Genomic DNA, 27342 nt, shown 5'->3' with positions numbered 1-27342 from the left:
ACATGCTCCCCAAAAATTACCAACAGGAAGAAAGGCAGGAGCAAAACAGGTACTCAAGGCTGCCAGAGGTTTGTGGGTCTCTGCCTGGGGTAGAGGTCTAAATGGGGGCCCTACATTTAAGACATGAGGGCATTTCATCATTTGTGCTTGCTCTGGCTCCCTGTGACTGTATCTGTTTCCTTTCTATGTGACAACGCCCAATCTGTAAGCAGGTAACAAACAAAACAGAGGACAGGACTTCACACCTCCCCAAACACCTGCAGGGGAAGGTTTCCTTTTACTGAGTGCCATGGTCACAGTATTATAGTTACTATAAAATAAAAGGTGCTACATTCTCATGATAATGGGTTTTCCCTTCACCTGAGAAACTATTTACTGAGGGTCTGTCACCAGGGTGAAAAACACCCCCAAAGTTTAGATATACATCAGCATTTCCTTCAAGAATAGCTCAGCTTACAGCTTTTATGAAGAGGTGAAAAACAACTGTAAGTATAAATTAATAGCCTATTAAACCTTCTTTGTCTCACAGAAAGATACAAACTTAGAAGCAACCCTGCTTGGCTGAAAGTCAAGGGGGAGGCTGATCAAATGACGCTATAGAAACTGTAATTTGTCAGATCGAGCATCTGCGACAAACTCATACAGAATTCAAGGAATGAAGACGATCTGATAAAAGGCCTCATGGTTAAAATGTTGCCCTGAGCTTCCCCAAATCCACCACAAATTTTCCTGCATCAGCTGTTTTTCTCAGACTGTGGTTTCGTTATCTCTTCTTGTGACACGGGGTACATTTAAACAGTTCTTGGTGTTTGGTTTCTTTTCTGCTACAATGATGATAACAGAGACTTTTCTCTCCAGGAGCTCCAAGTAAAATTAATGAGAATTTTTATGACCCCAGGAAGAGAGATTTAAAAAGCAAAACACATAAACAAGGAATTGGGGTGGAAAGCAGAGGACCAGGATGGTGAGCAAAATAACTGATTTATGGAGCAAAAGCCATTCATATGCAAGAAGATCAAGGCCGTTCATAGAGTAGTTTTCTACTGCTGACTTCTGAGGGTTTCACCTCAGCCAAGCAGCAGCCCCAGGGAAAGCCAGGGGGAGCAGAAGGGGCTGTAATGCAATGAACTTATTACCCAGCATGCCCCTAGATAAGTGAGGCACACCCGTCCTAAGCGACTGCTCAGATAACTGAACTCTACCCCAGTAAGTTAAGCTTTTCTTTCACTATGTGAATTGTCTATCAAAGGTGATTTTTCTAAGATTACCAATGTATATACTTAAAGAAAGTGAACTTTCAACATAACTTCGTCATTGTAAGATTTTGCAGATGAGACAACCAAGAACCAGCAAGACGAGGTTATGTCATCAAACACTGTGTGTTGCAACAGAGCAATGACCTCTGAGGTTACTTTCCCTTCCTTGTCAGGCTACCAAGAACAGACACTTAAATTCATGCTCTTTAATGTCAGGAAACCCTTCCTTCCTCCTTCTTTCCCTCGCTTCCTTCCTTCTTTCCATCTTCTTTCTCTTTCTTTCTTACATATCATTTGAACAAACTTGATTTTCTGTTTCCTTTGCAGAAAAGTAGAAATAAATTGAACAGAAGAAGAATCAGGGAGGAGAACAGTAACAAAAGCAGTCAAGTTCTTTGTACAAAAGGTGACAAAAGAAATGAGAACTGACAACTGGCAAAAAAGGCCTGTCAAACGTTTGTTCTATGGCCGGGCACAGTGGCTCATGCCTGTAATCCTAGCACTCTGGGGGGCCAAGGCGGGACGACTGCTTGAGCTCAGGAGTTCGAGACCAGCCTGAGCAGGAGTGAGACCCCCGTCTCTACCAAAATGAAAGGAAAAAAAAAAAAAAAACCCAAAAACCCAGCCGGTTGTTGCAGCGCACGGATGTTGTCCCAGCTACTGGGTGGCTGAGGCAGAAGGATCGCTTAGAGCCCAGGAGGTGGAGGTTGCTGTGAACTAGGCTGACACCATAGCACTCTAGCCAGGGCAACAGAGTGAGACTGTGTCAACACACCAAAAAAATAAGGAATCTGAGCCCCTCCTCACAACCTCCCACCCGTTCATATTAAAAAAATTTTTAAAAATTAAAAAAAGTTTGTTCTTTCTTTTTTGCTTTTGGCTTACTTCCCATTTCTTGGCTGCATGGTGATCTTGGCTATCTATATAGTTAAGAAAGTAATTTAGTTTTCTTTCTTTGCTCTCTCCTTTCCATCCCTCTCCCCTCCCCTAAATCTCCCAGACACCTAAGCACACGGTAAGGTCTGTGGAGTGTAGGTCAAGTTAAGGGCCTGAGTTCTCATACCAGACCACCTAGGTGTGAATCCTCCTTTCCTCCACTTGTTAACTGGGTGATCCTCCGTAAGCTACTTAAACTCCTGGTTCTACATAGTTTTCTCATCTGTTAAATAAGAAAAATGAACAGAATCTATCTTACAGGGTTACCGTATGGATGATTTATAATGTCCTCCCTGAAACACTAGCTATTATTATCATAAACCTCCTGATCTCACAGATAATCAGTATTTTCTTTTTCTCAGCACATCGGTCTCTAGATACTGCATATCCATTCTCAGAAGTCTTAATGGAGTGTGGCTGGTCTAACGGGTGCATACAGCATATCTCAGAGAAGTGGCCTTGTGGTTCAGCTCTGGCTGAATAACCAGAAGTTGGAAACTGGACTCAGGAACACCTGTGAGTCTGCTCTGTGTTGATCTGCTTTGAACTCCAGGTCATTCAAAGTCACCCCAGGGATTGCTGTCACACAGAGCCCAGTGCAGATCTGACATGGCCCCAGCCAACCTCTCCAGTTTCCACCACCAAAAACATGCGCTGAACACTTTCCTTCAGAAGCACAGCATTTCCCCGGGGCTAGTCCTGCTGTTCTCTGCACTGCCCAGGCTTCCTCATCTTTATCTAGAATACTTTCTCCTGCTCACGCCTAGCAAACTTTCACTTGCCCTTCCAGGTTTTATTTACCTCTCACTTCCTCTACCTGGGACCCTCCTCAGCGGTATTTCTCCTCTGAGCCAAGTCTCCTCATTATGTCCATCCTGACATTTTCCAGGTTAATGGATAAAATTCTTGTTGACCCCTCCACTTAGCCAGCCAGCTCCTGGAGAGCCCAGCAGCACAGGGAAGGCATTTTCTGAATGATCTAATGACAGGCAGGCCCTTCTGACTCATCTCAGAATTCAGCCACTTGCCCATGGGCTTTTTTGATCAATATTAAGAATCAGATGAGGCCAGGTATGGTGGCTCATGCCTGTAATCCTAGCACTTGGGAGGCCCAGGTGGGAGGATCGCTTGAGCTGAGGAGTTTGAGACCAGCCTGGGTAACATAATGAGACCTTGTCTCTATTTAAAAAGAGAGAAAAAAAAAAGAGTCAGATGAAATCTGGGCTCCTAGAGATTTGTTCTTGGCTAAAAGTGGGCCAGGCATGTGGATTCTTATATTACTGAAGTGCAATGTAGCAGTTACTGCCCATTTTTGGAGGAAGTTTCAAAGAAATCACACAATTACCTTCTTAAGCACTTCTGAAAAAAGAGGAATAAAAAAAATGCTATAATTTCTGTTTAAGTGTCACTGGGAAAACAGGTTTAACACACAGGACTATGGATGGATAGGTAGGAGAGAATTATAAATTTTTCATGAGCTCTGAAGTTGTTCCAACTTACTTACTTCCATGATAGAGCTCTAATGGATTTGAAGGGTGGTGGAAACAGCAGTTAAATGTTATACTAGGAGCCTCGTGGAATCGCAGGATGTAAGAGCTGGAAGTGGCCTTTTAGAAAGATCAATTATTGGTTCTCAATTATGAGTTCATGGTAAAATTTTCACTGGTCCACAGAAAACTGAGATACATTTGTATAATCTGCTATCACATTTCTTTAAAAAGCTATATGAATTCAATATAAAGAATTGTTCTTTATTCTGAGATTTTTTTCTACTTTTGTGGTATTAAAATATTTTTTCTTTTAAAAGAAGATGGTGACTATAAATGGTAGTTTGGTCTCTCTCTTTTTTTTTATAATTGTAGTCTACCTCTGTTTCTCATTATTATCCCAATTAGTTGTCTTTTTTTTTGTGTTGTGTTGTTTTGTTTTTGAGACAGGTTCTCACTCTGTTCCCCATGCTAGCGTGCAGTGGTGTCATCATAGCTCACTGCAACCTCAAATTCCTGGGCTCAAGTGATCCTCCTGCCTCAATCTCCTAAGTAGCTGGGACTACAGGTATGCACCACCACACCTGACTAGCAATTACCTTTTTTTTTTTAAAAAAAAAAAAAAGCTCTCCATTGAAATATAGCACGTACATTCCCAATTAGTTTTGATAGCCTTGTATTCACAGGATAGCTTTCTAACTTGGAAAAATCAAAGTCTGGGCACGCCATAAGTTTCCCAAATTTTTTTTTTTGTTGTTGTTGTTGAGACAGAGTCTCACTCTGTTTCCCGAGCTAGAGTGCCGTGGCGTCGGCCTAGCTCACAGCAACCTCAAACTCCTGGGCTTAAGCGATCCTACTGCCTCAGCCTCCCAAGTAGCTGGGACTACAGGCATGTGCCACCACGCCCAGCTAATTTTTTCTATATATATTTTTAGTTGTCCAGATAATTTATTTCTATTTTTAGTAGAGACAGGGTCTCGCTCAGGCTGGTCTCGAACTCCTGACCTCGAGCGATCCACCCGCCTCGGCCTCCCAGAGGGCTAGGATTATAGGTGTGAGCCAGAGCGCCCGGCCTCCAAATTGTGTTTTAATGAAAATTTACTGGTCCATAAAATCTGATTGGGTTCAACATCCCATCCTAATTGCAGAAAAGGAAATGGGAGTCCAGAGAGGTTAAATGTTAAAGCATTTACAAATATGAAGGTCCCCTAGCTACTTAACAACAAAAGGCAAGACCAGAACTTAGAGTAGGCAGTCAATTAGGTACGAGCAAGGGAGGAGGGACCGGAAAAGGTAGTCAACTGGCTCGAACAAACAGCCCTTGACTGAACAGACCCGAGAAGAGAGCCCTTAACTTCCCAGCGTTGCACCTTTCCCCCATGATATCACAATGGTAATAAGTTAACATTGTGGTTTTGACGATCCCCTTGTAGGAAAAACAGGGGAACTATGAGTAAGAACAGAATGAACACTGACTACCCAGGCTTCTTTGACTTCAGCAAATAAAAACCGCTTGGGGTTTGGCGCAGTTGCGGGTTTGGCGCAGTTGCTCTCTTCGAGCCTGCCCGCAGCCTTTCTTAGGAGTGTACTGTCGCCTCTGCACAAGTCTTTCCTAAGCCTGGCTGCTTCCACTCAGTAAACTTGCCACTATTGCTCACTTGTGTGCACGTCCTGAAATTCTTTTCTGCGACGCAAGCAAGAACCTTTACACCAGTGACAGAATGTGTTCTTGCCTACCAGAGTCCAGAGCTCTTAGCTTCCACTCAACAGTTGTTCAATATTAGTATAGAACTTGATAGGTATAGAATTTGACCCTGAAACCATTTATGATGCAGAACTGAGATGAACGTGAGTTTTATGCAGTCCATTAGATTGTATGTTAAGCTCTATTGTGCATTGCCACAATGATCTCTTACAAGCCTGTCAAATAATCTTTACACGGCAGTAATTATGCATCTGTGTGATTTTCACCTGATCAAAACTCAACAGGATAGCATAAGAAGATTTTATAAATATACACAAATACACATGCACTTATTTCATAACCTCCACTTATAAGCTACTTCCTTCACTTTCTTATCAGTCACAAAACAGCAGCCACTGCTATTTTTTCCTTGCAGTTCACAACACAGAGTTCTAATGTAATAATTCTGCAAGGGGGACCAGATGGGCCAGCTTACTCATGCCTGTCTGCTGAGTAATATCAGAAGATAACACATGTTACCAAGACAAATATAAAAGCCTTTCAACTCAGCCCTGGAGCCAGGAAAATATTAGAAAACTGTGATGCCAAAAATTTTAGCCCTTTTATCTCAATTTCTCATTGTTATTCCAATTCGTTTTGTAGTCACTATATTTATGGGAATTTCTAATGCCTGCTGTTAACTGAAGTGGCTGTTTAGAATGCAGGCTCACATGCTTACCATTTTCCTTGTAAAAATTTTGAACTAGCAGCCATAAACTTAACCCATTAAAGAGGCCAAACTAAAACAAAAGGCCTTACCTCATGTAAGGCATGTGTCTAGTAAACTTAAAGTAATACCTTACTCAGCTTATTTTTTTAACTTTGAAATTCTGAAATAATTTTAGACTTACAGAAAGGTGGTAAAAATAGCACATCTCTGTATACCCTTCACCCAGTTTTCCTAATATTAGCATTTTACATAAACACAGTACAAATATCAAAACTAAGAAATTAACATGGGTATAATTCTATTAACTAAACTACAGACTTTATTATGATTTCACCAGTTTCCCCAATAATTCTCAGGTTCCAGATCCAATCCACTATCCCACATAGCATAAAAAAGCTTAAATTCACCAACCTGTAGGAATCAGGGTTTCATCCACAGGCAAAAAAGTATCAGCCTCTATGGTGACTTCATGGTCATATATATTTGGGGAACCCTGGGAGGCAAAGGCAGAGGAAAGAAAAGAAGATTTACCGCTTAGTCTTATTTAATATATTTGGTTTATAACTTCTCTTGCAAAAAATGTTTTCAGGCATTGGCAAAAACTTTAGAAATCCCATTTGACTGATGGTGATGATTACATATATTCACAGGCAGTCTTTGCCAAAAAAAAATAAGTAAATAAATATGAATAAACATGATCATTTAAGTGCTCAAAATAGCAACTGATAAATTTGGAAGAAACATTCAAGCGTACATGCATTTTCTTTTCTAAATGGAATGAATATGAAGGTGAAAAGTCAGAGAGAACACAGTGGTTTGAAAGCATTTTGGACCCTGGCTTATTAGTGGAGGCGATTTTTCTACTCTCCTCACATGCCAGGAAAACAGAAGAGTAAGGGTCAGTGACCAGGAATGCACAGGTCGTGGAAGGCCAAGGCCCTGCTCCAGGATCACGTCCAGCGGGGAAGGGGCATCTGGCATCCCTCTCTGCCCGGTTCCCACCTGGAGGATCCACTCCCTGCTGCACGGCAGAAGCCCAGGAGTCAGAACTGCAGCCCTGCTTTTGAGCAACTGCCTACCTCCTGCAGCCTGCCCTTTTGGGGGAGCCGAGGCTGGTACAAGAAGCACTGCCCAGTGGCAAAGGCCTGGGGTCTAGTTCCAGCTCTCACTGAGTGGCCCCAGGTAAGTCACTCAACCTAGAATCTCATTTCCTTTGGGGTAAAATTGGGCTAATTTTACCTTTGCCAGGGTCCTTGGGAAGAACACTTTAGTAGAGTTGTATTGTACTGTTTGCAAATTGGAAAATACTTTACACAAGTAAGTTTATACTACAAAGGATTTTTTTTTAAATTATCAAATAGTAACATATTTTAAAGCATCACAGCAGAAGATGGGGAAGGGAAACCAAGTGAGGGCTTTTGCTTAGTGAATGCTCAAAAATAACCTACACCAGTGGTTCTCAAATGGGGGTGATTTGCCCTGCAGGGGGCATTTGGCAACGTCTGGAGACATTTTTTATCGTCATGACTGGGGCTGGTGGTGCTATTGGCATCTAGTAGGGAGAGGCCAGGGATGCTGCTAAACACCCTGCAATGCACAGGATAGTCCCCGCTCCCTGCCCCCACAACAGAGAATTATCTGGGCCCAAATGTCAACAGTGGCAAGGCTGAAAAAGCCTGAGCTAAGCTAAACTGCAAAGTAAGCAGAGAGAGGCAGAGGCTGCAGGTTAGTTGCAAACAGATTCTATGGGAGTCATTTTGAGAAGAAAGGCCAAGATTTTAAAGATGGTGAGAATCTATGTCGAAACATGACAGGAATTGGTTTAATTACACTACTCGGAAGCTCTGTTTCTAAAGAACTATGATCTCTTATATTCTCCCACTGGGTATGTGGAATGGGCGGGTCGGGGCCAGGGCAGAGTCTTGTCCTCTGCCCAAACTCCCCATCTTAGCCACTGGTTTGGTCCCTGTTCTGATCTGGGAAGGCTGGTCCAAGCTGGGAGAGGGTCTGCACCCCTCCCAGAGCAGCTCTAGACTCCGTGGGTGTCTCTCCTGGGCAGTTCCCTCTACTGCCATCCTCTCATGCCTCAGGGCAGTGCCAGCACTGAAGAGGCCTCTGGGAGTGACGGGGCTGAATTTGGAGCTAAGGGAAGAGAATTTGGGACTACTGTTATTTCCCTGGCTCTATTTGTTCAACACTCAACACGGAAAGCGTTGGGTCAGCCCAGACAGGGGTACGGAAGGCTGGGGTCAAGGCCTTGGTGGTACTGAATTTGGAGCTGCAACCCACATAGCTGAAGCGTCTCAGAAAAGGAGAGCCTGAACCAAAGCTCCTCCATCCTTCGCTTGCACAAATAAGACTTAAGGACAACCTCTCTAATGTCATCCAGGGAGGGAGGCCTGCAGGTAGTGAGATCATTCCCTGCACTCCTGGCCTAGCATCTATCCACGTCTTCACTTTGTTTCCTAGGTGTCTTCTTCTTCCTTCTTCTTTTTTGTTTTTCTTTAATAAATACCTATTTATAACCAGAACACTATTCTGATTTATATAGTTATAGATTAACTTTGCCCATTCTAGAACTTCACATAAACACAGCATACATCCTTTTGTGCCTTGCTGCTTCTACACAAGATAATGCTCTCGAGATCATCCATGCTATTGAATCAGTAATTTGTTCCTTTTTATTGTTGAGTAGTATTCCATTATATGACAATATCACAATTTGTTTATCTATTCTCCTGTTGATGGACTTGTGGGTTGTTTCCAGTGTTTTACTATTATAAATAATAAAGGTGCTTAGGAATTTCCTTCTTTTGTTTGTTTAGTTTTTTTTTTTTTTTTTTTAAGCACTAGGGCAGGGAGAAAATGAATCAATCTGAAAATCACACACCAAATAAAGTGATGAGTCTGAGACGTTAGGAAGAAACCTTGGAGGTAAAGAAAAGGAACATTCATCAGCCACCCACTCTCTTAATGGTCACTGGGTCACCAAGCAGTACTAACATTCCTTCATTAAAGAGACACACGCTTTGTTTAATGACTCTTCTGTCCTGGAAAAATGCAACCATTTACTCTGGTGGAATATTACTGTTGGAATCATTTCCTTTAAAGCTTGATGAAAACTTGGCAAGAAATGCTGATTCACAAACAGATCTCAAGGCCCATCTCTGAGTTCAATGTTTGTTTTGGTTAACTTTGTTTGGCTGCTACCAGTTTGTAACGTTAATCATTTATAGAGTCCCTTACAACTTGCATGGGGCTTTAAAGACTCTTTTGTGCATTGCACTACCATGGCCTTAATTCAGCCCTTATCACCTCTAACAGGAGGTAACAGACACTATTTTTGTTTTATTTTTTATTTGTATTCTATTCACGGGGTACAAGTGCAACCTTGCTGCATTGATGTATTGCACTGTGGTGAATGAAATCAGGGCCTTCAGTGCATCCATCACTGCAGCAACACACATTGTACCTGCCAAGCAACCTCCCATCATCCACCTTCCTCCCACGCCACCAGCCCTCTGAATCTCCACTGTCCATCATTCCACATTCTCCTTCCATATATACAAATTATTTAGCTCCCACTTATAAGTGAGAACATGCTGTATTTGTCTTTCTGTGAACAGATACTATTGGTTACTACTCAAAAGCCATAACAACTCCTTCACCAGTGCCCTCCCTTTCCCCTGATAGAAACCTGATGTGTTGATTTATCCTATGGCCTATGCCATGTATTTAGGGAAAGGGCCCCCTCCCCATTCCCAGAGAGCACATTTTGACTGGTCTCAGCCCATCACAGTGGTCTAATTTCCCAGCTGGCGATTGGGTTAGCCATAGCATGGCCTACACTTCTGGCCAGTGAAATGTGAGAGAAAAGTCTGCTGGGGGGATTCTAGGAACGGTTTTGCTTGTTCTTAAAAAAGGGGACATTAGAGATATGAAAAAAGGAATAGGTCCTTTTTGTCCCTGGATATGACTATATAAGGAGGTGATTTCTGGAGCTGTGGCAACCATCTTGTGACCATGAGGGGACAAGCCTGAAAACAAAAGCCAAAACACTGAGGAAGCAGATAGAAAAATGGAAGAACCTGGGTTCTTGATGACATATCTACTTGGTCATACCAGAACCACAGCTATAACTTTTCATCTCGCATTCCCCCAGACCTGCTTTCATAGTTCTTTAGGTAAAGTTTCAATAAGAAACATATTCTCCCAGTTTTATGTTAGGCGCAGGAAAAAGCAGAAAAACAAAACAAAACAAAAAGCAAATGTGCAACCCACATACATTTTCCATTCTTTGAAAAACACAGTTATCCCCTCCCCCAGGCCTCCAACACTCAAACTTAGAAGTGAGGAGCCAATGCCTGGGCCCAAGTAAGATCATCCACTCCTACTTGAGTCCCTTCAAAGGCTGGGGGCCCCCACCTACCCTCAGCACTTACTAAGATATAGGTTAAGCATCCCTAATCAGAAAATCCCAAATCCAAAGTGCTCCAAAATTTGAAGCTTTCTGAGTGCCAACATGGTGCTCAGAAGAAATGCTCATTGGAGCATTTCGGATTTTGGATTCGTGGATTAAGGATACTCAACCGCTAAGTATAAATAATGTAAATATTCCAAAATCTGGAAAAATCCAAAATCTGAAACACTTATGGTCCCAAGTATTTTGGATAAGGGATATTCAGCCTGTAGTATACGGGCGTTTACACTGTCCAACCTTCTGGGTGGGGTCTACGATCTGGGAATTTATTCAGACTTTGGAAAGAGATTCAGAAACACTCGTCACTCAAGTCCCTGTAGGATTGGAAGGGTGGTAAATGGAAAGAGCCTTAGTAAAACCTCACATTCCCATTTTGTCTCCTTCATTGAAACACACTGGCAGATGGAATACTTCATGCACAATTTCTCTATTTCCGATTCTATTCCTTTAGATCTCCCCCATTATAAAACAGGATGTCCTAAGTATACAAAAATGTGGAAAACAGAAAAATCACCATCACTTACTACCTACATAAAACAATATTTTGTTCTATTTCTGTTGTTTCTTTCTAAACTTATTTTAAAAAATAGAGCTTCTTCTGCCTGGGCGTTTTTGTTTTGCTTTTGGCTTTTGGTTAGTTTTTAAAATCTCAAGAAGGATGCTAGACATTCCCAAAGATAAGGAACAAGCAAGAGAAGGACAATTTTTCTTACTTTTAAAGGGAGAACTTCATATAATTACATAAAAACCAATTAGTTCTGCTATTTGAGAAGATTCTAGGGGGAAAAAAAAACCCTAGCAGAGCATCAGCAAACTCCTAAAAGACTGTAAAAATGCGAGCTATTACTGGTTGGCTATGAAGGTCATCTTGTGGTAGGAAACCACGCCAAAGTGATCTAAGTATAGGGGACAATGATGAGTTCCTCAGATAAAGAGGAAGTAATAGACACAATCTATACAGTTTAGCTAAGCCTTTTACTCTGTCTGATGCGATGGCCTCTGTGTGGTGTGACAGCCTCCTCAACAAGCCGACACCTTACCATTAGGAAGCAATGAGGTAGGTTAGAGGGGGGCACTTAAGAGGGGTTGTCAGCGGCTCTGCACCCCTCTCAGGAGGACATTTCAAGTGTCCTCCCACTGAGGTTTACCCCTGTGCTGGGTTGAGTGTCTTTACCAACAACTTCACAAAGTGCTTCTAATAGTGGCCGGCAAATAGAAGGTAGCTATTATTATGAAATTGAGAGTATGATTATTAATCTAAGAAACCCATCTTTTTTTTTTTTTTTTTTAATTTCCTTCCTTGTTCCAGACTAAACCCAGGTCTTGTCAATCCAAGTCCAGTGCTCCTGCGACTGTACTGTGCAGGGCATGACCGGCCACCCAGAGCCCTGTGAAGAGCTGGTGGGCTACACAGTGGCACCCACACATATGGGCAGCATGTCTAAAGGGGCAGGGCCAGGCACAATTCCAATGATCCAAGGGTGCAAAGCACCTTAATTGGAAGTAATCTGGGGGGAGCAGAGTGGAATAAGGGAAGCCAACGTAAGCACATGTTACGAGGAGATGAGAGGGAGGTTGAGAGGGAGGTTCCTGAAATAGCTACTTACTTGCCTGAAGCACATGGGAAACAGCTACTTCTCTTGGTACTACAATGTATTCATTCTACTTTTCTCTGTAACTTCCATTTATTGAGCGTCTACTATAAGCTCTCTGCTGGGCCCCTTTCATCACCATGTGGGGGACAAATGCCAGAGTAACTCCACACTGGGTTGGTCTTTCCAACCACAGTCCCGGGTCATTCCGCAAAGCAGGAGATTAGAAGTAGGAAAGAAGAAGCCAAGTTCACTTACCTGGCCTGCCAGGTTGAAATAAGAGTGGTTGGTCAGATTGACTGGCGTGGTCTGGCTGGCCTGGGCTCGATAGTTGACCATGAGCTCCCCACCATCCAGGGTGTACGTCACCCAGACTTTTAACTCCCCGGGGTAGCCTTCCTCACCGTCTGGACTGACGCGTGAGAACTGGATGCCATTTGACAGCACCCGAGGGGTCCAGAGCACCTGGAAAACAGTGTTTTCAAAGCTGCATAGTCACTCCAATCCCAAGCTAAATGCCATCTTTCAATATTTAAAGACAACTGATTCCAGCAAGGAAAATGGTTATGTAATCATTAAGGCTTTTGAATAATAGCCTGGATTTTAATTACTCTAAAATTTTGTTTTATACAGAAAAGTGGCTTTTGTGAGAGAAATTTTTTTTTTCTCTTTAACTACTCACATTCCCCATACTCTTTCCCATAATTTTATATAGATGTGTCTACAGTGTTTTCTTCTTCCCCTTCTTTGATTATTTTTCTTCAATTTTTTTATCTTACAGCCTCAATCTGCTAAATGTCATATAGCAATATCTGCTAATAGTATTTAGAGGTAACTTTAAGAGTCTCATGCTCTACCGACTGAGCTAGCTGGGTGCTTCTAGAGGTAACTTTAATAAACCAGCCCCTCTCTCTTGTGGGTCCTATATACAAATATTTATTTAAAACACTCCACAGTTCTTTGTTTCCCAAGCAGAGTTCAAAATAAAAAAGGCATTTTTCCATTAGGAAGAGTTTAAGCCTACAAAATCAGAACTCCTGATTTTGGGGCCTGGTTTGTCCCAGGTTTGTCACAACCATTGTATGACTTTGGGCATCAATCATAAAATAAAAGGGATGAAAAAATTATCTTGAAGATTTATTCTTGTTCTAGAGAATATGATTCTAAGAATAGCAAGAAAAATATGAAGAAAAGTTTCCTTAAAAAGCTTTTTGCTTGGCCGGGCATGGTGGCTCATGCCTGTAAACCTAGCACTCTGGAGGCCAAGGTGGGAGGATCCCTTGAGGTCAGGAGTTCAAGACGAGCCTGAGCAAGAGCAAGACCTTGTCTCTACCAAAAATAGAAAAATTAGCCAGGCATGGTGGCGCATGCCTGTTGTCCCGGCTACTCCGGAGGCTGAGGAAGGAAGATCACTTAAGCCCAGGAGTTTGAGGTTGCTGTGAGCTAGGCTGATGCCACAGCACTCTAGCCTGGGCAACACAGCAAGACTCTGTCTCAAAAAAAAAAAAAAAAAAAAGATAATAATAATAAATATATAAAAGCTTTTTGCTTTTGGAAATAGGAAATGGGATCTTAGATTAACATAGCAGGAAATGGGATCTTAGATTAACATAACGGTTGCTCTCAACTTTGTCCTAGAGGCCCTAAGATTATACTTACAGGGAAGTGAAAACCAACATTTACTGAGTGTCCATTATAAGCCAAGACACTTAGCTAGAAACTTCACAGGCACTGTCTCATCTGTCTCAGAGCAGACTTAAAGTAGGTACCATTACTGTCATTGAATAATGAGAGAACTGAGGCTCAGAAAGGATAAACTGCTTGCTCCAGGCCACACAGCTAGTAAACGACAGTGGACTTGGTCCTAAGCCTGTGCCTGTCCCATTATCCTACACTATAAGAGGGTGAGTTGGCCAGAGATTTTCAGTTCCTTCAAGGAGCTAGTGAAGGGCCCCACTGTAGACATGAGACTTCCAACTTGTTGAGTGCTCAGTGGTCACTGGTGCTTTACATAAATCATGTTGCTAGGGTAAGGATTTAGTTCAACCAAATGAAATGATCATCATGGGTTAAAACAGTTGAACACTGTCAATTTCATATGGCTCCAACTAATGTTTTACAGATGAGTAAATTGAGTTAGACGGAATTAACTTGCCCACGTCTACCTCCCACATCCCAGAGGAGGGGAGGTTCATACTTCATGCCCATTGTTTAAAGGGAAAAATAAAAAATCTTATTTAAAGTCACACATGTAATTTATGACAGAGCTGGTGTTCAAACTCAGGTCTGGCTGTGAACACTATTCCACATCTTAGTTTCAGTGAAGGTTTGTTCAAATCTCCATTTTTAACGGAAGAGCTCAGGCCAAACTCTGCTGTTCCAAATAGACTTGAAAGATAATAACCTCTGTGGGCCACAGGAATGGCCTATGAGCCCAGGCTCTGCCCACCCACTCCTGGCAGGGCCAGGCTCTCATTTGCATTTGCTGGGCAGGGGGGCCCAGCGGGAACAGAGGTCTCTGTCCGCACCTACGGTGAAAGCAGCTGGTACCTGAAGCAAATTCACTGAGCTTAGTAAAAAATTAATTTTACACCCTAATTATCTCCCAGAAATGTTGAACTTTCAAGACACTCAAAATATGAAGCCTGTTACATGTATAATTAAAAAATGTGCTCTCTTTGCGTCCTTCCTTTGGCTGTCGTTTCCTGCGACAATGGGTCTGGTCGTCATCTGTGGCATATGTACCATGCTCTGTAAACTATATCTTGCTCTTGCCTATAAGTCTATCTTTCTCTCAATAAAACTCATTTTCATACTTGCCTAAAAAAAAAAAAAAGAAAAAAGAAAAAAAGAATATCCCAAATGGAAAAATTTAGGAATTAAATATTTGAAATAAAATATTCTTAACTTGCTACCTAGTTTTTCTTTCTTAGAGAAAGAAAACAATGGAGGCCGGGTGCAGTGGCTCACGCCTGTAATCCTAGCACTCTGCGAGGCCAAGGCGGGAGGATCGCTCGAGGTCAGGAGTTCGAGACCAGCCTGAGCGAGACCCTCGTCTCTACTAAAACTAGAAAGAAATGATTTGGACAGCTAAAAAATATATATAGAGAAAAAATTAGCCAGACATGGTGGCACATGCCTGTAGTCCCAGCTACTCGGAAGGCTGAGGCAGGAGGATGGCTTGAGCCCAGGAGTTTGAGGTTGCTGTGAGCTAGGCTGACGCCACGGCCCTCTAGCCCAGGCAACAAAGTGAGACTCTGTCTCAAAAAAAAAAAAAAAAAAAAAGAACACAATGGAAAGAATTTTATGTAAACCAGTATTATTGGTTAAATACAATTCCTATTCACAGAAGGATTTCCCTGACACTGTAGTTTCCAAATTTCCAGAAATCTTGCACCTCTAAGCCTTCTTATATCATTTCTAATCCTGTCAGGTTATTCAACTTCTGTCTTTTTAAAAAACGTGTTGGTATAAATAGAAAAACACATACCTCTAAGCCAACAGTTATTCAGTACTTGTTGAGATCCAACACAATGTAAAATAAAGTTCATCTGATAAGGTTCATGTCACTAGATCAAAAGCTACTGCTCAAAAACTTTCAGTGGCTTCATAAAAATGTTCAGAGTCTTTCTGCACTCCTCTGTGGGCTGTTCCATTGCACAGCCATTCTCTCCAATTTCCCCATATCGAATGAAATGCTATCCGTTCTTTAGGGTGATTCAAACCCTACCTCCTCAGTTGCTATTCATTTGTTCACACCCAGTTCCTGCAGTGCACTGTTAGCATCTATGTTACGGCACTTGTTACAGCTCACCTATATCAGTTATTTATGTGAGGGTCTGTCTCCCTCCCTATACTGTGGGCCTCAGGAGTCCCCTGGTCCACAGAAGAGGCTCAGTAGCACACCGCATTGAAGGACATATTTACTCACAGCTTTGCTGTGTTCATAAAGGGATTACATGTTAAGCAACACCACAGAAAATACCACAGTGAGCAGAGAGAACAGGAACAAGCTAGAACAAGGTGCTGTTCTAAGGCTTCTATAAAAATCCCTGTCCAAAACCAAGCTGGGCCTTACTTCTGCTAATGGGGTTTGCCCATGGACCCAGAACGTTCTAGAGACTCTCAACCCTAATACTGGCAAAGCAGATGCCACCCTCTGCCTTTATACTCTCCCTGGCATGAGGAGTCCCATCACCAAGGAAAGGGGAACCAATGGGGCAGTCTGGTTCTAGATCACAGACAGGAAGCTCATGGGGAAAGGGAAACCAGAGCAACCAGCTTCCTTCAACAGGACAGGTGGCGGTCAGGGGCAGAAAAGAAGAAATTGTGGCCACTGGCTGCCATACATGGTCCTGTCTTCTCTGGCTCTTATCTCTCTCCTTCTCTTTTTTTAAGAGACAGGGTCTTGTTCTATCGCTTAGGCTGGAATGCAGCGGCACAATCATCGCTTACTGTAGCCTGGAACTCCTGGGCTCAAGTGATCCTCCTGCCTCAGCCTCCCATGTAGCTGGGACTACAGGTTCACACCACCACACCTGGCTATTTAAAAAATTTTTTTGTAGAGGTGGAGTCTTGCTATGTTGCCCAGATTGGACTTGAACTCTTGATCTCAAGCAATCCTCCCAGCTTGGCTTCCAAAAGTGCTGGGATTACAGGCATGAGCCACTGAGCCTGGCTTGTTTTTTTTTTTTTTTTTTCCTAGAAATTGGGAGGGGGGGTCTTGTTTTGTTGTCCATGCTGGCCTCAAACTCCTGGGTTCAAGTGATCCTCCCACTTCAGGCTCCCTAAGTAGCTGGGACTATAGGCATGCCATTTCTCTGCCAAGTAAACTGGGTGGCATAATTTAAAGGAAAGTGAACTACCAAAATTTTCTCCCTCACAGCCTGAAACTAGTAAGAGAACAATCATTGGGATTAACCCACAGTCTCCCACATGGGGCCAGGAAGCGGAAGGCCAGGCATTCCCACCTCAGGGAGAAGCTGTTTGATCAGTTTGCTTTCCTGACTCTGTTTTCCAGGGATTCACTCGGGGAATGGGTTTTTATGTGGAAAGGAAGAACTGGAGAGAACCTGAGGTAATTTCGAGGCACGAGGCACTTCAGCAGAAGGACAGGCCTGGGTGCGGTGCCACGGCACAGAGGGAGGGGCTTATCGACAGGATTGGGGCACCCATGTGGCCCTGAAGGGCCTTGGGCCAAGCACACCTGGTTGTCCCACTTAGGAGTCATGTGGCCTTTTAGAGCCTCAATTTCCCCATCTGATGATAATACATGGTTCTGGTAGAGGTAAGAGATAATATAGGCGAATGCCTTGTTCAATATGTGGTAGGGATTATTATTAATCCATGTCTCTTCAACGTAACCCCCTGATCCCAACACTGTGAGAAAGTTGTTCCTTGTCTTTCCTAAGTCAAGGGCTGTCATCCTTTCACTTGGGGCTCCCCCACCTGTCACAGCAGATGTGCTAGGGAAGGATGGATCTTGGCACATGGCCACTGCACCGCTCCCCTGAGGCACGGGAGCAGCCTCTTTCCTATATCTTGACCACACATGTGCTCAAGGGCCTAGGATGGTGCCTGGCAAACAGGAGGTACGCCTAAGGGTACTTCTCGAAGTGAGCCAAGAAGGAACTTGGTCACATGTCCCAACTGACCTTATCAAACCCTCTGACTCCTCCATGTAGACTGTTGGGCTCCTTGTTAATGGCCAGGTGATACTCCCTCCCATCGATCTTGAACGTTCCTTTGGCGATTCGGTTGGCCACCCTTCCAACCACTGCTCCAAAGTAGGGCTGCTTTTGGAGATACCCTGAAAGAACACGAGATGACAGTGCTTTTAGAACTTCAAGCTGAAGGCGAGGCACACGCTGCTTCACTCCTTTCTTCTGAGGGAAGCTGCACCCAGCAACAACTTGGGCTTTTTGATGTCCTCACAGAAGCACAGAAGATGGCATGTTTTACACAAGGCCTTTTCCTTTTCCAAAAGTAACTCATGTTCATTATAAAAAATGTTAAAGAACCTCATAAAACACAAAGAAAAAAACTTAAATCCTCCTTAATCTCATCAGTAGAGAGATCCACTGTTAATATTCTCATGCACATCTATCCTTCTGTCTTTAAATGCATGCATGCACGCTTTTTTTCCTACTTATAAAACTAGGGTCTTAGTACAGCAGTCCCCGCTTATCTCAGGGGGATATGTTCCAAGACCCCCAGTGAATGCCTGAAATTGTGGATAGTTCTGAACCCTATGTATGTATGTCTTTTCCAATCCACACATACTTATGATAAAGTTTAATCTCTAAATTAGGCACATGAGAGATTAATAACAATAACTCATAATAAAATAGAACAATTATAACAATATACTGCAATAGAAGTTATGTGAACGTGGTCTCTCTCTCTCAGAATATCTTATTATAACATACCTATTTTCAGATTGCAGTTGACCTTGGGTAATTGAAACCTCGGAAACTGAAATCATGGGTAAGGGGGGATTACTGTATAATGCTGCTTTGTAATCTGCTTTTTTCTAGGCCAATCAATTTTCTTAACAGAAAAGTATACTTTTGTGTAGTCTTGAAAGGAAACTATCTTATTCTTCTTTCTCTTTTTATTTTTAAGAAATCACAGTTAGTATTAATATATGGAAATATCCTTTAAAGAGAGTTAAATAGTACAGAAGGATACAGAGTAGGCTTGCCAGAGGAACTATAGGATGCTCCCTCCATTAAATGTGAATTTCAGATAAACAATGAATAATTTTTTAGCATAAGTATGTTCATAGTATCATTATATATGGGACATACTTATACTTTAAAAGTATAAGTTGTTTTTCTGAAACTCACATTTAACTGGGCATCCTGTACTTTTATTTGTGGAATCTGGCAATCTTAATACAGAACAAAACATGACAGCCGGGCGAGGTGGCTCACGCCTGTAATCCTAGCACTCTGGGAGGCCAAGGCGGGAGGATTGCTCGAGGTCAGGAGTTTGAGACCAGCCTGAGCAAGAGTGAGACCCCGTCTCTACTAAAAATAGAAAGAAATCATCTGGCCAACTAAAAATATATATACAAAAAATTAGCCAGGCATGGTGGTGCATGCCTGTAGTCCCAGCTACTTGGGAGGCTGAGGCAGTAGGATCACTTAAGCCCAGGAGTTTGAGGTTGCTGTGAGCTAGGCTGACGCCACGGCACTCACTCTAGCCTGGCAGCAGAGCGAGACTCTGTCTCAAAAAAAAAAAAACAAAAAAACATGAAAGCACTCCTTCCCCTTTCAACTCCCTTCCTTCCCAATGGTTACCACAGCTAACAGTTTGGCATGTACACTTCATTTTTTTCTCTGAATTAACTACATATAAGTATATATACAAATACAAATTCTATATAAAGAGAACTGTACCAGAATCACACATTGTTTTGTAATTTTTCATTTATCAAATATCGTAAGCTCTTTCCATGCTATTTCATATATATCTACCATAATCCTTTTGATGGCTACATGGTATAATGATGAACATAAACTGTTGTTGGGCTTTTCCAGGGGCAGGGAGCTATGAAAAGCAAGGTAGTGGCCTTGCACCTAAAACTTTGTGTGGGGGCATATTACAGTACTTTCCTTCTCTTTAAGTTTCTCTGTGGTTAGTTTACAATGGAAAAGATGAAGGTTTGGAGATTATGTGTTTTCTGTATTATCACCAAGATTACCTTCTGCTCTATTTTTTACTCAGATGCCCTTGAAATTCCATTCCCCTTCTCTGTGGTACTCTGTATCTGTCACGTCTACTTCAGATCAGCAGAGGATGCAATTCAAGCATATGAACTATTTTGCCACAGCTGGAGGGGCTCTCAGGACACAGACCCTGAACTGATTAGGCCACTCACAGGTCACAGGTTTCCATTACTCAACTAGCAGGGCACAAGTTAAACATTAATCATTCTTTTCTATGCCTTTCCTGGTTCACTTCCTTGCTAATCTGCAGGTGTCTCAAAGTCCTGCCCATGGACTATCATAATAGCTAACACTTACTGAGTACTTTCTAAGTCCCAGCCACTTTCTAAGTGCTTGATACTTAACTCATTTCATCCTCAGAATACTTCTATGAGGGAGACACTGTTATTACCCCATTTTACAGATGTGGAAACTGGGGACAGAAAAGTTAAGTAACTTGCTCCCAGATACACAGCTAATTAGTGGCAGAACTAGTGTTTGAACCCAGACTGGCTTCTGAGTCCATGTTCTTAAGTGTCACATTATTTGGAAAGTACAAGGTTTTCGGGCTGATTGACCTTACCACCAGCCCTAGGCATGGGCTGGGCTGATTCCTCAGCTGTTTCCACCTCTCCCCAGCCTCCTCTCTTTCTGAAACTATAACCTTAAAACCCCTTACACTGGTTAACCACAAGAAGCCCCAAAGGGCCAAACAACCATTTCTTGGTTTTGCTTCATCTGCTTTTCAGAAGCTCAAAAATGTACTTAAAAGCAGAATTTTTGTCTAAAAAACAGTTTGACTGTAGTGATTTTTGAGTCCTACCTTGATTCATTCAACAAATATACACAGAACGCCCCCTCTCTCTGCCAGAGACATACTAAGTGTGGAGACAACCACAAACCCAACAGCACGGCTCGTGGACTTACAAGAATTCTCTTAGATGCCACTGCTTCCTGGCAACAGTCAACCAGCCCATGAAGATAAGAAGCACTTGCCCATTCCTTGATTTGGAGGAATAGTTTTTAAGGATTAAACCCAGGCCAGGCGTGGTGGCTCACGCCTGTAATCCTAGCACTCTGGGAGGCCAAGGCGGGCAGATTGTTTGAGCTCAGGGGTTCGAGACCAGCCTGAGCAAGAGCGAGACCCTGTCTCTACTATTAAAATAGAAAGAAATTATATGGACAACTAAAAGTATATATAGAAAAAATTAGCCGGGCATGGTGGCACACGCCTGTAGTCTCAGTTACTCGGGAAACTGAGGCAGGAGGATTGCTTGAGCCCAGGAGTTTGAGGTTGCTGTGAGCTAGGCTGACACCAAGGCACTATAGCCTGGGCAACAGAGTGAGACTGTCTCAAAAAAAAAAAAAGGATTAAACCCTAAGGACAGCAGAAACCACTATTCCCAACTGTCTGAAAAACCCTTCAGAACAAATGAATTTTATACTATCTTCCTATGTTACTAAGCTCTCACATCAAATCAGGATTACAAAAAGTGACAATCCTCAAATTCTGTATAGGGCATGACTAAAAAGCTGTTTTGAAATGCAGAAACTACTGTTTTGCATGGAAACATTCAAAGTTCCTAGGTCGAGCCATGAGTGCTGATTTGATCAAGTCAATTGCTGAGGTGGCAGACAGTATGGGAAAAAATCGCCCCATTTTTCTGGCCAACGCAGTGGCCAAAATAAATTAATGTATGTTTAACCATGGGATATGGCCTTATCCACTCCCCTAACATCCCAAGGACCCCAACTATGACACTTACCTCGGGCAGCCCAAACCTTAGCCAGAGTGCGCTAAGTCTGAAATAAAATTACTCACTACTCTCACTCAAAACCTCCACCCACTGAATGACTGTCCTTTGCCTATCTGAGGAAAACAATTAATGTGGCAAGGACTTGAATCATCTCAGATATTTCATAAATTTTTAATGGCAGCTGGCTGTCCCAGATGAATCTCCGCGCCACTTTTTGCAGTGTTAATAAAGTGAAATAGAAAGGTCTGGTAGTGCAAGGGAAAATATCTGGGAGCAAAGGAAAGAAAGAGGACAAAAGTGATTAATTGCTCACTCTGATCAGGGACATACCAGATGTGTGGTCAGACATGGTCAAATACATATCACAGGCCATAGCATATTTCATCATCACAATCCTTATTTGTTTAAGATGAGGAAATAGGTCTGGAGGTTAAATAACTTGTCCAAGGTCACACAGTTTTAAGGGACAAAGCAGAGATTTAAACCAGAAATCCTCAATGCTCCTAAAAGGGCACTCTTGGGCATTTGCAACATTAAAATGCAGCCTCTAATGTGATCCCTTTTTCCTCACTCCCTTTTCTGAACCCAAGTTTTCTAAGGTACTAAGTTTATTTCTTCCATAATGGCTCTCAAGGCACTAATAGCTGGGTGTCTGGGGGTAACTGGGGAAAAATGAAAGAGAAGGAGTCTCACTGATTTTATGGGTAGGTTGTTTATACCTGTGGCTTATAAGCAAATACTCTCATCACAGGCTTTGAAAGAAGTCATGATGACTGTAGGTGGCACATGCAGATAATTAACATTTTTAAATAAAAAAAATGGTAGAAAAACTCACAGGAGGCATTACTGATTTTTCCCAGCTGTAACTAAAAGATCATATAATTTACCTCTTTAGAATTCCATGGAAGAAAAATCTCATTTTCCCAGGGAGAAATTGAACCATTCTGACCTCTGGTTATGGCTGTCCTCCAAGCAGTTTATATAAGCTATCTGGAAAATTGGAAATTGTTCACATCCAACCTGGCAGTTACAAAAGGACAGCGCCTCATGGAATTATCCACGCTTAGCGCTTCCTCGTGGCTCAAAAATTCTTGGGACATGGTAATGTCAAGATAACCCCTTACTCTGTCAAGTCTTATTACTTTAAATTATTAACCTCAGTTCATTTAAATATACTTATACTCTCAGACATTTTAAAAGAATATACAGTGAAAATTAAGGCTCCTTCATACTCCCTGCACCCCAGCTACCCAAGGTCCTTTCTTAGGGACAACCACTGTTACCAGTTTCTTGTTGACATGGGTTTTAATGCATTAAAATGAACGTGTTGTAGCAGAGCACTATAGGGGGAGAAAAAAGGGTGATACACAGCCAACACCCCTATAACAAAGACAGGTTAACAAGAGAAAAGCATAACAAATGCATTTGATGATAGTTTTATGTGGACATTGCAGACATTCTGAAGAACGAAGACCCGAAGATACAGAGAAAATCCATCTTTACGCTCAATGGAGTACGCTACAGCTGTGTAGAAATATGACTGGACAAAAGGGGGAAGATCTAATGTTAACAGACTGAGCAGCATTCTTTCCTCCTGGGTATGGGGCAGGACACCTCTAGAATGAGGGTCTTAATTTCCTTATGGCCAGCTGTTACACAGAAAGCAGACGGAAAGGTTAGAGTAATATTTTTAGGATGTATGGCTGGCTTTGTAGAAAAGGGGTTCTATGACCAGCTTTAGGAAAGAGGGATTCTAGCTTCTATGGCTTGCCTTGGGGAAGAAGGACCTGCAAGAGACAGTAGGGCCGAAGGGCAGAAAGAGACTCTGCTTCTGAGGCTGCTTCTTAGGCTTTCACTTAGGGTATGGTTTTCTGAGCCCCAACATGCCATTTCATACTTTTCTAACTGAGACAATTATGCTTCCTGCTATGACATACATGAAGTCTTATTACCTTTGGCAATACTAAAAGAATCTACAAAAAACTGAAAGACGGGGCTGTAAAACAAGGAACTGGGGTCCACTTACAATAACCTCAAAGATGGCTGAACATATTAGAAAGCATTACTTTATATTCTAATGGTATTTTCCCCCGACTTCTTCTTTTGAAAATAGCTTTCCTTTTAAAATAACCCAATTACCCAAGTTATAGCATGAGAATGAAAATGTCCATCTTGATACAGCACCTAGAAGAGTATTTTAAATGCTTTGATTCAACCTGGCATTTTGTGAAGCCTGAGCCGCATTCTGATATGGAAATGCTGTTGAACATTCTCAAGATACACTGAAAATAGGGAGGGCAATGACTTGTCAGCTGGATCATTGTAATCTAAGGGGAGCTAATGGTTTTTTCTCCCTTTTAAGAACATTTGGGGGTCATACTTTTGTGCAACTTGATCATAGGAATTGGGTCATTCTTGTCATAGCCAACTGAAATAGAGTGGAGAAGCCAGGGGGAAAAAGCACTAAGGATACATAATATTGTTCCAAGAATGTATTAATAATTTTCTGCAAGCCTGGCTGCTGAAACCACCTGCTGTAACCTCAAACCGGTTTTAATAGCTGCTGAAACAACCTGCTGTAACTCTAAGACTAATTTACCCACCACCATCACTCATTAATCAAAGCTTGACAGCTCTCTGGAAACTCATTAGTGCCAATGAATTTTCTCAAAGAGAAATACATAATATTTCTCTATTTAATAAAAACTCCGACTTTCTCTTTGTTCCTTGGACACACCAAAGACCACCTGATCTGCATGTATGCCCCAAATTGCGATTCTTTTTTTTTTTTTTTGAGACAGTTTCACTCTGTTGCCTGGGCTAGAGTGAGTGCTGTGGCGTCAGCCTAGCTCACAGCAACCTCAAACTCCTGGGCTTAAGCGATCCTACTGCTTCAGCCTCCCCAGTAGCTGGGACTACAGGCATGTGCCACCATGCCCGGCTAATTTTTTCTATATATTTTTAGTTGACCTGCTAATTTCTTTCTATTTTTTAGTAGAGACAGGGTCTCGCTCTTGCTCAGGCTGGTCTTGAACTCCTGACCTCAAGCGATCCTCCCGCCTCGGCCTCCCAGAGTGCTAGGATAAAAGGCGTGAGCCACCGTGCCCGGCCAAAAATTGCAATTCCTTATTCCCAAACAAAACATTAAACTTAGAGATTCATTTCTACATTTTTATATTGACTTCAACATTTTCTTTCACTGAGACTCCCGCAAGGGTCACAGAGACAATAGTGTGAATGCCCTCACACAAATGGTACTTCTACGACCATCAAGAAACTGGTGCTTCCTGGGTGCCACGTCATCTTGGCTTACATTTCATATGAATGCTAAAGGCACCTTGTGTTTTTAGGTCCATGACTCTTGCATCAGAACTAAAAATGTTGGCCGGGCGAGGTGGGTCATGCCTGTAATCCTAGCACTCTGGGACGCTGAGGCGGGTGGATCATTTGAGCTCAGGAGTTTGAGACTAGCCTGATCAAGAGCGAGACCCCATCTCTACTAAAAATAGAAAGAAATTAGTCAAAGAATTAAAATTATAGAAAAAATTAGCCAGGCATGGTGGCGCATGCCTGTAGTCCCAGCTACTTGGGAGGCTGAGGCAGGAGGATCACTTGAGCCCAGGAGTTTGAGGTTGCTGTGAGCTAGGCTGACCCCACGGCACTCACTGTAGCCTGGAAAACAAAGCGAGACTCTGTCTCAAAAAAAAAACCAAAAAAACCCAAAACAACAAATGCTGGTGTGGATGTGGAGAGATAGGAACACTTATACACTGTTGGTGGGACTGCAAACTAGTACAACTTCTATGGAAAGTAGTATGGAGATACCTCAAAGAACTAAAAGTAGACCTACCATTTGATTTAGCAATCCCAATGCTGGGTATTTACCCAAAGGAAAAAAGGACATTTTATAAAAAAAGACTCCAAGGCCGGGCGCGGTGGCTCATGCCTGTAATCCTAGCACTCTGGGAGGCCAAGGCGGGTGGATCGTTTGAGCTCAGGAGTTTGAGACCAACCTGAGCAAGAGCGAGACCCCGTCTCTACTAAAAATAGAAAGAAATTACCTGGACAACTAAAAATATATAGAAAAAAATTAGCCGGGCATGGTGGCGCATGCCTGTAGTCCCAGCTACTCAGGAGGCTGAGGCAGCAGGATTGCTTGAGCCCAGGAGTTTGAGGTTGCTGTGAGCTAGGCTGACGCCACGGCACTCTAGCCCAGGCAACAGAGTAAGACACTGTCTCAAAAAAAAAAAAAAAAAAAAGACTCCTGCACCCGAATGTTTATAGCAGCACAATTCACAACTGCAAAGATGTGGAAACAACCCAAGAGCCCATCAGTACATGAATGCATTAATAAAATGTGGTATATGTATACCATGGAGTACTACTCAGCCATAAAAAAGTGGTGAACTAATACTTCTTGTATTAACCTGGATAGAACTGGAGACCATTCTTCTATGTGAAGTATCACAAGAATGGAAAAACAAGCACCACATTAACAAGCTCCCCATTAAACTGGAATTAATCAAACAACACTTATGTGCACATATGGAAATAAAACTCATTGGAAATCGAGCAGGTTGGAGGGGAGAGGAGGGGATGAGTAAATTCACACCTAGCAGGTACAATGCACACTAACTGGATGATGGACACATTTATAACTTTGACTCAAACGTTACAAAAGCAAATTTATGTAACCAAAACATTTGTACCCCTGTAATACTCTGAAATAAAATAAAATTCAGAAAAAAAAGTTAACTTGTTCTGGAATCCCAGGCCATATGTCCAATTGTCCTTTGACTCCATTGAGTGATTTTTGTATGAATCAATCTCTTTGTGATTCTGTTTCAAACTTAGAAGATGGTTATGCTACTAACAGAGAGAGATGACTCAGCAAAATGATTCTAAAGAGTCCTCTTTAGCCTTTACCAGCCTCTTGCCTTCTGACTCTGAAGATGTCTTCCCCAGAAGTTGGAGGGGTCGCAGACAGGAAGGGGAAGTGGAGCTGTTTTCCCCCTACATCCCTGAACCTTCCTACTGGTAAGTCTCCTGTAACAGACTCCCTTAAGTTACCACAGAAATTCTGCTTCTTGAAGCCAAGCTGTAGAGGCTCCAAGGTAAAGACAACCAGATGCACAGAACAGGATCCTCAGGAATATTCTTACAATAAATTTTGTTAAGGAAGCAGGGGGCAAATTTCAGACTTTTAAGAGAAAAAACAAAATTCAGAGTTTTCTGTTGACCCCAAACCATGAGCCAAGTGTCACATCTAAAGAACCAAACAGACAGAATGACACACCAAAAGGAAAACCTCAAACCTCCTCTCAGGCGGAATTTTTACACACCCCCACCACTGAACAGAGGGCATTAACTCTCAGTTTCCCTCTGCCAACTTTATTTCAGACCTCATTTTCTATCTATTTACACGGTAGTGCCAAGAGATAGCACAATGTACATTTTCCTTTGCTGCAATCAAACTGCAATTGTAATTATTTATTTATGCAAGTATTGGGTTAAAACCTATCTCCCCAGCTAAACCGGGAGCTCCACGAAGAGTGGGGCCTTGTCTGTCTTGTGGAATGAGTTGGCTGAATTAACAGAGTTTTCAAATGCATGAATTAATACATACTCCCAATTGCCCATGGATTCCCATGAGATGAAAGCCCATCCTAGTTAGTAGGAGACCTCATTTCCAGGCACTGAGTTGGGTT

At 42.4% G+C, this 27342-nt stretch overlaps 1 protein-coding gene across 1 annotated transcript in view; it reads right to left on the bottom strand.

Annotated features, from left to right (window-relative positions):
• The window catches only part of GALM (galactose mutarotase), a 58616-nt gene that overhangs the window by 30306 nt on the left and 968 nt on the right, over positions 1-27342 (bottom strand). The window contains exons 2-4 of the mRNA XM_045549432.1: positions 17820-17974; positions 12424-12630; positions 6505-6586 (exon numbers count right to left, since the gene is read on the bottom strand). Of these exons, the coding sequence (XP_045405388.1) occupies positions 6505-6586; positions 12424-12630; positions 17820-17974 (444 nt within the window). The remainder of the gene's footprint in view (positions 1-6504; positions 6587-12423; positions 12631-17819; positions 17975-27342) is intronic.

Source organism: Lemur catta, chromosome 4, assembly GCF_020740605.2.
Source record: "Lemur catta isolate mLemCat1 chromosome 4, mLemCat1.pri, whole genome shotgun sequence".
Classification (NCBI taxonomy): domain Eukaryota; kingdom Metazoa; phylum Chordata; class Mammalia; order Primates; family Lemuridae; genus Lemur; species Lemur catta.
This window is presented reverse-complemented; position numbering and strand designations above follow the sequence as displayed.